Source organism: Epinephelus moara, chromosome 11, assembly GCF_006386435.1.
Source record: "Epinephelus moara isolate mb chromosome 11, YSFRI_EMoa_1.0, whole genome shotgun sequence".
Taxonomy (NCBI): domain Eukaryota; kingdom Metazoa; phylum Chordata; class Actinopteri; order Perciformes; family Serranidae; genus Epinephelus; species Epinephelus moara.
Genome location: NC_065516.1, coordinates 1,941,560 through 1,956,748, shown reverse-complemented (window position 1 = coordinate 1,956,748; position 15,189 = coordinate 1,941,560). Strand labels below are relative to the sequence as shown.

The window sequence follows — 15,189 nt, the reverse complement described above, 5'->3', positions numbered from 1 at the left end:
CCTGCCTACTTATTACTACTACTGGCTTTTTACTCTGCCTTTATCATAGCACTGAGGTCTGAGTATCTAGTTTAAATTGGGAAGCAAGAAAACATAGAGCTCCGGGGATAACTTCTTTCTGTAAGCTTAGGCAGAAGTTAGCATTGCCCTGGTTACCTCCTCAAAGAGCCTATGTGATTTTTCCATTAGATTTTGGATTATTGCAGGAAAAAAAAATCTGTGCCAAACAAATGTTTATGATAGTTACATATTTTGTTCAGCAACTTAATCTTTGCAAATGAACACTTCTTTTATAATTTCTGAAGTCCAAATGCAATTGGCAGAATTAAAAAGCTAACATTAGGCTATATGTGAACTACACCATGGTTGAATGACTAACATCGCCACCATAAAAGGGCTGAAAATCTGCGGTGTGATGAGGTTTTGTCATCTCATTTCTAATAATAACTAATTCTTAGCAACCACCTTTTTCAAGACACATTAAAAGTCAAGACCCACAAGTGGGGTATTTACTGACGAATTTTATGTCGTAGAACAAAACAACGTCTCTTAAGCTTGTATTAACCACAGATACTATTTCAGGCATCAAATCAAAAACCCATTAGAAAAAACTGACTTTGAGACGGGAACTGCCCATTGGTTCGACAGCCCATTGGTTCGACCATATTAAACTCATTGTTCCGAAGTCCGTTCCGAAATCATCATGATGCCCTGTGGTTAAGGTCTGGTTAGGTTTAGGCACAAAAACCACTTGGTTAGGGTCAGGAAAAGATCATGGTGTGGGTTAAAATGAAAAAGAAAGTGACAAACTTATAAGCCGTGAGCCTGCTCCGCCTCAAGCCGGTCGCGCCGCACCATACGCCCTCCGCGAGCCGTTTAGCACCGCGGACAGTCGGACTAATGGGATGTCGAACCAATGAGATGGACCCCTTTGAGACAAGGGAACCAGGAGTGTAAAAATTCTAAGTCATTTCTGGGTTTTAGGGCTCATTCCTGGGGCACTCTATGAGCCAGGAGCTACAACTAATGCCAGGACCAACTGAAAAAACTCTTGGTTTGTTCCTGGAACAGCTGTGTTTGTTTCTGGCTAGTAGTGTAAGCCATGTTGCTTACGCCAGCTATGTTAGCTAACACTCACCGTGGCAACCAAAAACAATTCCTGCATTCTATTTACCTCGGAAGTCTTAGGTTGGAGCTGGGAATGACGTCACACCCAAGTTGATCATGTTCCAGTGCAAGTCAGAAAACCAACCAAGATGCTGTTGGCAATACCAGTTCTAGCCAAGTTAGCCATTGTTAGCAATACCAGTTGATGACAACTTGTTACACTGTATTTTTTGCATACAAACACCATAGCAACATGTCCACAGATAGAAGTCTGACAGCACTGTCAGCGCTGACGGAGGTGCTAATAGTATATTAATACAGCTTTCACTACTGTTGATGCGCGGAGCAGCCATCTTGGACTTCAAGGTCAGGGTGAGGGTCCCAGACTCTCTGAGTTGGAAATCCGACTTAAGGGGGCATTCCAGTTAGATTTTTCAACTGGGAACTCCAAAATTCTAACTTCCCACTGCAAATGGAGCGCACCAAAATATCTGTGTTTGTTTGTAACTGCTAGTGTTAGCCATGCTGCTTACGTTAGCACTGACCTTGGTAGTTAGAAACAAATAACTTTCTGGCTGGTAGTGTTATCAATGTTGCTGATGGCAGCTACGCAAGGTAACACTAACCCTAGCAGCCACAAACAAACATCTAAGATTAATTCTTTGTTTAATAACCTAAACAAAGAACTTGTTTTCTTGCGATGGCTTTTCTGACATAAGCAGTCACTAAACTACAATCAAGGAGTTGATAAGCAGACAGCTGGTTGAATATTTGACAATGCCACTGGGTAAACTGTAGTTAAGTTAGGTAAACTGTAGTTGCTCGGCTCTGAGGAAAACAGAAAGTGATCTGGTTGTCTTTGTGACAGCAGTGCCAATAATAATACCACTTGGAAAGGCTAGCGAAGGAAAAGTTGAAAAATTGTCTGTTTTCACTTTAATAACAAGCATGAACACATTTTAAGAATATTGGCTGAAGTACAGAGAATTAAGACTAAGATTACCTGCTCTCATTTAATCCCATACAAATATTGTTTTATGTACTAATAACTGTATAACCTTTTGCAATTTTAAACTTTTCATATTAACAGTGTAACCAGTATGTATCAACTATGCACCTGTATTGTATGATCTTTGGCTGGTGCTACAAATAATAAAAGTTTTTCAGTAATTAAGAGTCTTAGAAAAATAATTTCTCTCAAAATGAGACATTTATTCCTGCAACCCCTGTTTTCAGTTACACACATGAACACAATTTGCTGCTGCAGACACTAAATAGAACAAACACTCTTTCACTGTAAACACCATTCACTCAAACAAAAAACAAACAAACACAAAAGTAATTTTCAGGGCTTCACAAAGCCGCAGTTAAGATGCTCAGAGATGCCATGAATGGTCACAAGATGTAGAGACGAAATACATCTTTTAATCCTCTTTCATGTTGGAACACTGACTTCTGCTGTCCCCATGTCCCATGAGCTCTGGGATCAGGAGGTCCTAAAGCCAAAGCTTCTGTATTGACTGATATTAACATTTTACTTTGGAAAATCAAAGGGCTCGATCAAAAGTGAGGATGTCTCTATCACATTTTTGTTGTTCCTGTTCCTTTAATATTGATATCTTTGATCAGATATTTACTTATTTTCTGCTACATTATAGAACTGCACAGTGCATATTTAGGCTTGTACACAGTAGGTAAGAGGGGGGGCTTTTATGCAGCTATGCTGAGCTGATCATTGCCTCATAACCCATTTATAAAAGGATATTCACGTCAAAAACAAACGAAAACAATGCAAGGGGTGGCATTGGTGGTGTTGGCGTCTTCTTTCAGATACTGGAGAGAAGTCCACTTTGAGGAATCGATCTGTGAATTTAAAGCTTGTCAGATGCCATAACACTACACAGAGATTTGTCAACTTTGACAGGATTTTACAACTTCTACAACAGAAGAAATCGGGTAATGTTGGTCTGAACACAGCCTAACAGTGCCAGCATTTTATTGGTAGCCATTGATTCAAGGTGCAGCGTTTGAACATTTTGAGTAGGACGAGAAGCACTAAATCTTGTCTTTTACGGAAGGAAGTTCTGTCTTATAACACCACTGTTTTTCATACAAACATGCAAATTTAGGCTGAAGGTATGAACCAAGACAGATGGTGGTAGAGATTCACTGTTAAGGTGAAAAAAAGACCAAACGATTAACTGAGGGTTGAGCAGCTGCTGCGGCCTTCATTCAGTGAAACATCTGTGATGGGAGGTGTCCACTGCATCCCCTCCCCCACTTCCTCCTCTGATATTCAGAACAGGTTTTCACACTAAGCAGACAGAGGGAGGGGCTCACCTGTAAATTTTAAAATAAAATCCTGTGATGTAACTTTTTCTTGGAGGTTATTTGATTTAGTGTCTCATGTAGACGGCACTTTGAAAGTTCAGTTCATCCTGTCATAAATTCAGAAGTCCTCCTCTTCACCTGCATCAAAGCCATGATTGGTCCTTCCTCTGCCTCTGCTTGCAGACTGGCCCCCTGGTCCAGACTGGTATCCATACTGGTCACCATTATCCTCATACTGGCTCTGATACTGCTCCCCATCTTCATACTGATTCTCCTGCTGCAGCTGGTTGTGGTATCCCCTCTCTTCTGGAGCAGACCAGCCCTGGTAAGGTCTGTCGTCCTGTTCCTGGGGGTAAAAGTTGTCATCAGGGGAGAAGGTGTCGTCGTCAAGATGGTCATCGTAGCGCTGGTAGGAGCTGGCGTGTGCCTGCTGCTCTCGGGCATTGAGCTCCAGTGTGCTGTGCCACACTCCATAACAACCATAGATCAACAAACCTGTGACAGTTAAACACAAAGACAGCAGGTAAAAAAAATGTCCAGCTGGAGGAGGGTTAGCAAGCATTATTAATTTCAGAAGGTGGGAAACTCTTCCCTCATCTGTCATCTGTCAACAATCTGCAGATCTAACAAAGCCTAGGTCTACAGTATGTTCTTCTCTCTGCTGTCAACCCTGTAAAAGCAGTGATGTCTCTGTGAAAAAACAACCGCTTTTTGTGCCTGATAGGCCACCAGGAAAACAGCAGCAGGTCACCATAGCACACCCATGTGTGATGGCTAAAAAGCTGGTGGAAATGCAGTGATGACTTGCCAAAAAACAACTGATGTTGTTTGTTGGTCTTTAACAATGGTCTGCAGCTTGGCTGGTGTCTCGTCTAAGTGTCACAATGTCCACCATCCCCTCCACTTCCAGATGACAAAGTCAGCTCATATACTAGCCTACATCACTTCAGAAATGCTACGATCATCAGGGGCGTCGGTGGCTTAGTGGTAGAGCAGACGCCCCATATACAAGGCTGTTGTCGCAGCGGCCCAGGTTCAACTCCAGCCTGTGGCCCTTTGCTGCATGTCACTCCCTCTNACATCACTTCAGAAATGCTACGATCATCAGGGGCGTCGGTGGCTTAGTGGTAGAGCAGACGCCCCATATACAAGGCTGTTGTCGCAGCGGCCCAGGTTCAACTCCAGCCTGTGGCCCTTTGCTGCATGTCACTCCCTCTCTCTCTCTCCCTTTCACACTTACCTGTCCTGTCGATTAAAGGCAAAATAGCCCAAAAAATAATCTTTAAAAAAAAAAGAAATGCTGCGATCATATGAATGAAAGGTGGAAATGTCACATACTCATGGTTTGCAGAAAGATACAACGCCAACATTTTCTTCTGGCAACTGGACTGCTGTACATCAACACCATGAACGCAGAAGAGCCCTCATCAAGAGCCACATCCAATCTTATGCTATGTCTAGTTTACACTTTCCTCAGCACAAACCATGTGTAAACAGTGTTGCATAGTAACTAGTTACATGTAACAGAATTATGGAGTTAAATTACAAAATAAATGCAATTGCAATCAGTTGCAGTTACTCAGATAAAATATGTAATTAGATTACAGTTACTTAACAAAATATTTGTGATGATGAAGGGGTTACATTAAAAAAAAAAAAAATTCAATAAAAAACATATATGTAAAATTTAACATTCATTCTGTTGCTCTGCATCTTTTCAGTCGGGCAGCAATGCCTTCTTTTGGCATATTTCTGGACAAATCGCCAGTGTGCATTGTAAGAAAAGTAATCAAAAAGTAGACAAATGTAATAAGTTTCATTATTCTGATGAAGTAATTAAAATAGTTACATAAAACATTACTCATTACATTTTTTACAGGGTAGCTAGAGATCTGTTACCTATTCTATTTCAAAAGTAACCTTCCCAGCACAGTGTAAATAGGCTTCAGTCTGGTGTCTCAAACTGTGCTGACTGTGCAAAAACCCACAGGAAGAGCTAAAAGCACAGCGGAGCCTATATGATAGACAAGAACTAAAAATAAGTTCTGGCACAACTCTTGAACTGAAACCAGATGCCAAAACAGATCCATGGGCCTTAAATCCTCTTCCAGATGGATTTGTCTTTTAAAGGTTGTATTGTAATGTCATTTCTTATCTTTTAGACCCATTCATGTGGGAGAGGCAATCTTTTTAAATTACTCTAAATCACAGACACTGAATTTAAACACCATGAGTTATGTTATGTTATGGAAAGTACTCTTAAACAGTTTAACCACAATTATAATTCAATTATATTGCATCCAGGTTACTTTACTAGTTAAGTCTCACCAGCCAGATTAACCTAACCATTGGTTAAACTGACCATCAACGCACCTTGACAACAGATGATGAACAAATACAGCCTCTATTACTTTTCTATTAGTGTAATTTGTTTAATAGTTAAATTGCACTCTAAGGTTCCACTATAGAAATAAAAGAACTGGAGTTGGCTCCTCTTAAAGCTGGGGTAGGCAGTTCAATTTTGGCATCATTGGGCAAAAATCCCATAATAACCTCTGAGTATATTGTAATTTACGTGAACTGAGAGACAACTAGACCTCTGCACCTCCTCCTGGCACTGTTTTCAGGCTTTAGAAAATCTAGCATGTGATAGGAAACTTTGGCCAATCACAGGTCATTTCAGAGAGAAGACCTTCCTATTTGCTGTTCTACAAATGCAGATGCACACGCACGTCCCTTCTGTGAGAGCCTGACTCAATGGCGCAGAATCCTGCAGAGAAAGTTAGTATTCCAGCATTGGCAATAACTGCCTATGTTGCATAGCAACCCGAAAAAGTAAGCAGACTTATCAGAAAGAGTCTAAAAGAAAGTCTAACCATAAACAAAATAAAACATGGGTCAGTACTTCAGAGGTGGAGAGAAAATGTTGCTAGTTTAGCCTTATACTAACAGAAGCCAAAGGCTCAAGGCTGCGACTCATGTTCACAATTATGTAGCTAATGTTAGCTGGAGCCTTGACTCACAGTGAGTCTGCCGCCTCACTCTCTGCCACTACAGACCACCTCACCCAGTGCATTTTCATCTAAACTCAAATATTACTGCTGTGTCAGTGGACCTAAACATTAAAATATGACACCCTAGGTAGCCTGCTATGCCAGTTTTGAATGTTCACAGATAACATCTCAATTGACACTTGTCTCGATGCATATCATACCGCCACCAAAAGTGCCTCTGTACAACGAAATCTGATGCCAAAATCACTGACAAAGCGGCGGTATCTAAGAGTTGGGAATGAGAACGGGCTGCCTCGCCAGCATCTCTGGAGACAGACAGGCTGCAGCAACCCAAATCCAGCCTGTCTAAACCCCAGCTCGGGAGGACCAGACAGCCCTGACTTCCTACTGGATCAGCACACTTTCTGTCGCTGCTGTTCCAAAGGTTAGACCTGGTGCTGCTGCTAGCCACCAACCCGCTGTGACACCCGGCACTGGGGGTTTGTGCTGGTCAAATTCAAGCTGCCAACAAAAGGTCCATCTCCTGTTGCTGCTAGCTTTTCTCCGGGGGAAGCACTCCACAATAGCCGGGAGCGAGGCAGAGGGAGCGTAGGGTGGCTAACAGCTTATTTTTGTCTCAGTTGTGGTCTGATAAACAGAGAGAGAGTGAGGCAAGGAAACAATGAAATAAGTTTAAAGAAATCAGTGTATGGGAAACACTGGGTTTCTGTATGAAGCGTCAGTGGTCATCTGGTGGGAGGGACTTAGGACTAAGGAGCTGCAGGAGGGGGGTGTGTTTTCAAATTCTACAGATTTTTTTTTTTGCCTTTTCCAGATTTCCTCCTTACCTAGCTTAGGTCCATTATTTTCTATATCCAGACAGCTTATTACGTATATATGCTGCATTTGATATCCATAATCAAGAATGTTTCATCTCACCTATGAGGCACCAAATGGTGAACCTGGCCCAGGTGAGTGGAGACAGTTTAAGCATGAGGTAGCTGTTGACCAATATGGCAGCTGCAGGGACAAATGGCACACAGGGCGCCATGTAGGGCAGCTTCCTCCCACTCTCTGGCTGCTGTATAATCATAATTAAAAGCTTCACCAAGGACCCAGTCATCAGTGTGGCCATGAGGCCTGAAAACACTGCCCTGACACCAGTTCCCTGCTCAACCCCAAATATAATGGTGGACCAGAGGAGGAAGGACGTGAGGAAGAAGAGGAGGGTGCATCTGGTCACTATGCGGCCGGTGGCAGGGGTGGGCTGGGCCGACGCTTCGGGCATTCCGAGCCGCAGTCGCAGGGTGTAGTAATGACCTCCCAAAAGCCTTTTCAGTAGAGAGGCATGGCCTGTGTGGAAGTCAGAGTCGTCCCCCTCTCCTTCAGTCCCGCCTGCGTGGTAGGACGCCGATCTGTCACCATCTGAGTCTCCGATCAGCATCTGGTCATCTTTGGTGGGGACAGCTCCGTCATCCTGAAGCTTCAGGCCAACTACATCCTCTCCGGAATCATACTGGTGTGTGTCAGTCTGTTCGTCAGGCTGGTAGCGCAGTAAGAGCACACACACGCTGACCAGAGTGTACGCCAGCAGGGTGCCGATGGACATCATCTCGATCAGGTCCCGCAGGCTTACCAGCAGAGCAAGGACGGCCGCGAAGCTCCCTGACACCAAGCATGCCACCGTGGGAGTGTGTGTGAGTGCAGACACGTGAGACAAGAACCTGCAGACACATTAATCACAGATTTAGCCAGGAAATGAAACCCTCATCCTACCTGTGTTTGTTTGTGTGTTTTCGTGCCTCCTCACCTGAACAGCAGGCCGTCACGGGACATGGCGTAGATGACTCTAGGCATGGGGAACAAAGAGCCCAACAGAGAGACGGTGAGTCCGGCTATGGAGCCAACAGCCACAATGTATTTCCCCCACAGGAAACCATGCACCGCAAACATCTCCATGAGTGGAGCTGAGCCATCGATCAGGTTGTAGGGAACCATGAGGGTCAGGATCACACTCACCTATACAGAGGAAATGTGTAACAACTTCAGGGCTCCTGCATTAGACGGCAAGGCCACCTGTTTTCACTGTATGTCCTTCTCTATCCATGTACAAAAATGAAAGGGTCAAATGGTGATGGAGATACTTGGTAAGTTCACTAGCCTGACATCACCAGACCAATTTGCAAATGTTTGCAAGTTAGTTTCAAACCTGACAGTTCATTTTTGACTTCTGAAAGGCTTTATTAAATGCCGTAGACCAAAATGGCAAAATGAACAAGACCCATTTGCTGTACTGCAGAGACAAAATCCTCTGCAGCCCAAAAAGCATTTTCCCCATAGACCACCATTTTAAAAGAGACTTTTGTAAAACTGTTGACAGGAGGACACCTTGAACTGCTAGCAAGATCAGTTATGACTCTTCCTGTTAGGAATGATTGATCCATTGAGGTTTTATTCTTGTAAAACTTTCCTTGAGCAAAACATGCATCTGTTGACACATTTTTGCCCAGGAGATAACAGAAATGAATATGACCAAAATGCTTCTATTTGATGGTGAGATTTTGTAACTTGTCTCCATCGTGTTATGAACATGCACGACACTGTGTACTGACCGACACATATGCAGTGAGGCAGGTGACCAGTGAGGCGGTGATGGCATACGGGATGGAGGTGTTTGGGTTTTTTGCCTCCTCTCCTGTCGTCGCAATGATGTCGAAGCCGATGAAGGCGTAGAAGCAAGTTGCTGCACCTTGCATCACCTGATCAACAACAGGAGATCATTTATTCACTATTTCAGTCAGTTTGAGGATTTAAAGAAGTGACAAAACACCAAAGAGGTTGAATATCTCACCCCTGACCAGCCATAGGGCAGGAACATGCCGTTCTCCCAGTTGCTGGCGGAGAGGAAGAAGAGTCCAGCGATGATCATGAAGACCCAGACCACGAGGTTGACTACGTTGAGGACGTTGTTGAAGCCCACAGAGTTACGCACACCGAGAGCAATGATCACTGTGACCAGCAGGGCGATGAAGAGGGCCAGCAGGTCAGGATATGTGTCCTCACCTTTACCTGAGACGAACAGACACACAGCAGCACTTGACTAGAAGCTCTATAGCTCTCTCTGTAGGTCCTCACTCTTTGGCTGATATTTGGCATGAAGGTGGTCAAGTCCATGTGTGTGTGTGTGTGTGTGTGAGTGAAATATCTTAACTATATGATGGATGGGATTAAATTTGACAAGTTCTCATTACCGCTCTCTTACTCTAAAGACATTCATGTTCCCCAGAGGATGAATCCTACTGACTTTGGTGATCCTCTGAATTTTCCTCTAAGTCCACAATGAGGGTTTCATTTGTGGTTTTGACTGAAATATCTCAACATCTGACGGATGTATTGCAATGTAATTTGGTTCAAAAATTCATGTTCCTCTCAAGATGAATTTGATCATTTTGTCTTTGCCGCCCACGCGTGGTTTAACGTCTCACTCTGTTATAGTGATGTAAGGGTGGACTCCAGGACACCATGAGGTCTCTAACACCCAACCACACCTTTTGGTGGTACAAGGTGCGTTCAGAGGTCTAACAGGCTTTAAACTTTTTCCCAGAGCAGACAGCAAAACTCTGCTTTTCAGCTTGTTGTTAAGTTACTCTTTAATTTCCCATTTAGAGTCTTTTTTTAATGTGTCCAATAATTTGGTTTATAACCAAATACCTACAAAAGTAATGACATTCCCATCAGCCTCAGCTGTACTTTGAGTTTACTGCTTATTAGCGAATGTTAGCATACTCATCCCAAGTCATTATGTATGCTAAACATCAGCACGTTAGCATACTGATGTTATATTCTTAAAATAAATCAAACTATATATTTATTGTCATACAGTTAGAACTTTATTATTTTAATATTATGACCTTTTCCATAAAGCTATAAATGAACAATTAATCTTGTAATATCTGACTTTTGTTTCTTAAAATATTACAACTTACTTGACAAAACAGGATTCTTCCCCCCAAAAGTGGCTGTAATACTCAAAGTATATAAACTCTACTGTATCAAGGACTGGAGTGAGACAACTGTATTTACTGTATTTAGTAATGTAAGTGAATCTTGATACATTTGTACATTACAGTCATTGTCAGTTGTTTAACTTTACTATTTGGTTCTTGTTCCAGTCTATAGTTCCCATGACAACTACAGCTTTTTGCTTTTTCCAAAGGAAATTAGGTAATTCTTTCCTTTAGACCTAATACAAATCAGTTTCTGTTATTTGTAAATATGTAGCGGAGCATGTTCAGCCTAAAACAGACTTTTAATTTGCTCTTAATGTGCTGAAAAATGATAAACATACGGCTAGTACTGACCGAGTCCTCTCAGCGTGCCCAGGTGTGTTATCATGTAATTGCTGATGCTGTGATTGGCTAGAGAGTCGAACATGCTGCTGAGAGCCGACGCCCCCGCTGCCGTGCCAATCAGATACTCCAGGATCAGATTCCAGCCAATAAAAAACGCCACAAACTCCCCAACTGTCACATAGCTGTAGGTGTAGGCCGAGCCAGTTGTCTTTGGGACTCGGACGCCAAACTCTGCATAGCACACACCTAAAGACAAAAATTAGATTACAGTAGATTGTCCAAACACTTAACCCCCCACACACCGTCCTACTGCCACACTTACTCACTAGAGCACCAAATGTGGATTAATCCACCACTGAAAATAGTCCCCAACAAATGCACTGAACAATGCTTTGTTGTGTCACCTCATGCTGTCTCACCTGACAGTATGGATGCCACCGCTGCAATGATAAAAGACAGGATGACCCCTGGCCCAGCCATCGCCTTGGCAACCAGCCCAGCGACTACGTACATCCCTGTGCCAACGCAGCTGCCAACCCCGAGCGACACCAGGTCCATGGTGGTCAGAACCTTGGCGAGCCCGACTGCCGCCCCCTCCCCGAGCTCTGTGAGGTCGTCGGAGCTGTGAGCCATGGAGCCCACAGGTTTGGTTCGCAGCAGGCGAGAGTACATGTTGTACAAAGCGTCACCCAAAGACACCCTGCCCAGCCACGCCGCCATCGCTGCACCTGTTTATCACCTGTTGATGTGTGTTTTTGACTGCTTCTATCTTTTCTCTGCCATTCCCTCTATCATTCTCTCAGTTCCATGATCAGTCTCCTAATCAACCTCTATCTTTGTTAGGTTTGTTGTTCAGGAGCCACAGATCCAGATGGAGGACACAAACTCTGTGGAAAGAAGTATTTAAATCATTTACTTTTGTCAAAGTATCAGTGTCACAATGAAAAAGATTAATAAGTCCTTCGATCTCTGCTATCTGTGATTGGCATAAGCATGGTGACAGGAACCAAGGCCATCCTTTCTGGTCTTGCCTAAAGCTCAAGAGTTTGTGAGACAACATTTTTCCTTTGTATAGGGAACATAAACAGCAGACAGCTAATCCCTGATGCTGTGTTCACACTATGGGTGACACAGCAATGTCAGTCCAGCGTGACACGTTACAAACCCAAGTTGAGCTGCCCCCAACTTTTTTTCAGTGCTGCAATGATGCAGTGAAGGTGGATCAGCCAACTATATGTTTTTTTTCTAGCTGTGATACACTTTTTTTTAGCTTAGTTAGCTGACATTAGGCCAGCTTTATGTGCATTGTGGTGAACATGAGACTTATATTGATCCAAAGCACTGATCATTTTTGACTAAATACAAACTTTTGATGGCGTTCAGTCAAGGTGCTTTGTAGCAAGTAGCAGACATACCAAGCCCGTCATGACATAACTACTTTAATGAGCGTTTAAGCAACACTTTAGAAGTGACTCAGCGATAATGTAGATGGTCACGCTATTGGTGTGTCACTCGTAGTGTGAACACAGCATGACAGTCTGTGTGATATTGGGTTGCTCCAACTACTCTTTGAGTCTTTCCCGAGAGCCTGTCAATCCCCATAGACCTCCATGTTAAAATGCCAGACTTTACAGCAGAAATAAACATTATTTATTTATTATTTATTGCCTGGTACAAAAAAATTGCACCTGCCAACCTTATCACTGCGCAAAAGGAAGCATGCATTTACTGCTAGCTTACTTAGCACCAGTGAGCTAGCTAACGTCACAGCTCAGCCAAAGAAGGACTCCAATAATGTTTACATCTCACACTGTCATGAGCACAAGCCTCTTACCCATAAGTAGATGCAAACTTCCTTCTGCACGGTGATATGGTTGGCGGGTGTAGTTCAGTAGAGAGAAAATAGTTCCTACATGAAACTACTCACAACAAGGTCTGTGAATTATCTTGAGTAACCAGGTCATGATTTCTGGAAAGAGACATTGCTGCTGAGTTTTTCAAATCTATATTTTTGGTACTCTGAGCACCACAAGCCAAGTGCCATCTAGCTCCATTATACTGGAGAGAAGGCAGATATTCCTATGGCCGATATCGCCCAACACTCAGCAACTCACACCAAAACAATCTAGACTGATAAATAGCAGTACAAGGAAGAGGAAAAACAAGCCTTTAAGATTTTGTGGTGAACTGTTCCTTTAATCCCCAGTCACATTGTTATTTTTCAGCGCTTTGACTGACTGCCTCAAATGTATTGGTTTGGAGGTGGAAACCTTCAAAATAAACAAATAAAACCATAACTACTTGCATGGCTCGATATCACAAGAGGTAAGAAAAAAATAATCAAAAACATGTTTTTTTTAATGTGGGTGCACTGATTCTTTTATGTTTTATTTTAGAAAACCAGATCATTTCTTCTGTAAATAAACTGTGCAATCATAAAAGGCCAATATGAAGTAGGTATACCTGTCCCAGCCTCATGATGTGAGCCATCAGCTGTTCTCATCACTCACTAGAGCGAGACACCCCCTCTGAAACATTAATGAAGACCATGGATCTGCTTTCACAACGGAAAGGTACGACTTTAGCAGCTAAACTAAACCACATACAGACCTGAAGTAGCCTCTACAAATCTGAACTTAGTGCTTCACATTTGAACCAACACCTGAACTGAATTCAACACATGAACAACATCAACAGGTTGGGTTTAAGAGAGTGAAGAGCACTGACAGTTTCCTTCTTTGTGGCTGATGAAAACTCCTAACATGCAGGTTAAAGCCTGAGCAGACAGGTAATAAACTCACTGGTTGTGTGTCTTCCTGAGAAAGTGCTGGTTGAGTCCACGTCCTTTGCAGACCTGTGGGAAATAGTGACGAGAGGAGACGCCAGTGTTAAGACCTGACACCATGTGATCAAGCTGATACATTATTCAGCACCTGAGCGTGGGCAGGTGTGTGCATGTGTGTGTGTGTGTGTGTGTGTGTGTGTGTGGCTGTCATCATTCATTCATAAGAGGGAGGATACAATAGCTAATGTTAAGGTGTGTGTGTGAGAGAGTTAAGTTTGTACTGCAGCTGTCACAGGTGACGTTTCTTTATGCTTTGTATGCAGAGCTGAGAACTGACCAGGTGTGTGTGTGTGTGTGTGTGTGTGTGTGTGTGTGTGTGTGTGTGTGTGTGTGTGTGTGTGTGTGTGAGGTTGTGTCATGGAAAGTTATCTCAGATTTTCACATTTCTACCTTTCTATCTAGTAGTTTTAGCTCAATATGAATCTTAATATTTTTTTTTCCTTGTATCTATCGTATATGATTCTAGATTGTTATTGTTATCCTGTATGTTTTTACTATGTATATAATTGTGTCCTGTGTGAGGACCCCAGGAAGAATAGCCATTACTCCCACAACGGAGTGATGGCTAATGGGGATCCTAATAAATAAACAAATAAACAAATAATCGGTTGATTAAAGTTGATAAAACATAATTTGTTAAAGTTCATAGTAAGTCCCAACTAAAGGTCCACTTCCTGGCTTTTGTCTGGAGCTTTCAATCTCATTTTCATCAGTACATGTAGTTTGCTCAGTTGTCATGAAAATGGAAGAGTTTCACTTTTTTTCTGTGTTGTTATATTTACAGAAATTCAATCAATAGACTATGATTGGACCATTAATAGACAGTGGGGCCCCCAAGTGCCCCCATACAATTGCTTGGTCCCCCTGGCAAAAATAAGCGGAGGTCGTCATTACTGTTTTAAAGAGACTGTGGCATGCAATTTTCAAGCTAGCGCTAGGGTGAAACTTGACAACTGAAGGCATCCATTGGTACCAACCATGTTAGCATAGCTTATCGGGAAGGGGGCTGGATAACACCACAAAAACTGGGGAGGGAACAACTGGCATGGCCATTACAATCAATGTACTGTTGTTACTGTTGCAAGCTGTATAATTGTGTTTTTAAGGAAAAGGACAGCCAGCCTAACTGAAGAATATTGAAACGCCTAACACATGTAAATACAGATAAATAACACATTAAACATGAACAACACAGAATGTTAACTGTATTGATATTACTATTAGATAACTATTAACTCTATCATAAGAAACCAACATTTATGAGTATGTGATTCCTTAACTCTCATATTGACATGGTTTTCAACATGTCTAAATATTTCAACAGCATTATAGAATTCCTGAAATTCAGTAATTACTTTTGGTTTTGGTGGGTCACCTGAAGATTTACCTAGGATACACCTGTTCTATTTCCTTTTAATCTTTTATTTGCTTTTAAGATACTGGGTGGTCTGACTCCTTAGTATATCTCACAGGTTTTGCTCCTGTATGACTCTGCTTGTACTGCAAAATCATTTTGCAGGGGCCCTCTATCTATCCCAGACTCTTGGCTGAAAACTTGAGG

At 42.5% G+C, this 15,189-nt stretch overlaps 1 protein-coding gene across 1 annotated transcript; it reads right to left on the bottom strand.

Moving 5' to 3' along the window:
• Positions 1 to 601: 601 nt before the first annotated feature.
• slc7a14b (solute carrier family 7 member 14b) lies at positions 602 to 13,634 on the bottom strand. The gene is made up of 8 exons (XM_050056469.1): positions 13,585 to 13,634; positions 11,203 to 11,670; positions 10,793 to 11,029; positions 9,283 to 9,500; positions 9,044 to 9,190; positions 8,242 to 8,450; positions 7,371 to 8,155; positions 602 to 3,933 (listed from the first exon to the last, which is right to left on the bottom strand). The coding sequence occupies exons 2-8, from the start codon at positions 11,501 to 11,503 to the stop codon at positions 3,557 to 3,559; spliced, it is 2,274 nt and encodes a 757-aa protein (XP_049912426.1). The 5' UTR covers positions 11,504 to 11,670; positions 13,585 to 13,634; the 3' UTR covers positions 602 to 3,556.
• Positions 13,635 to 15,189: the final 1,555 nt, after the last annotated feature.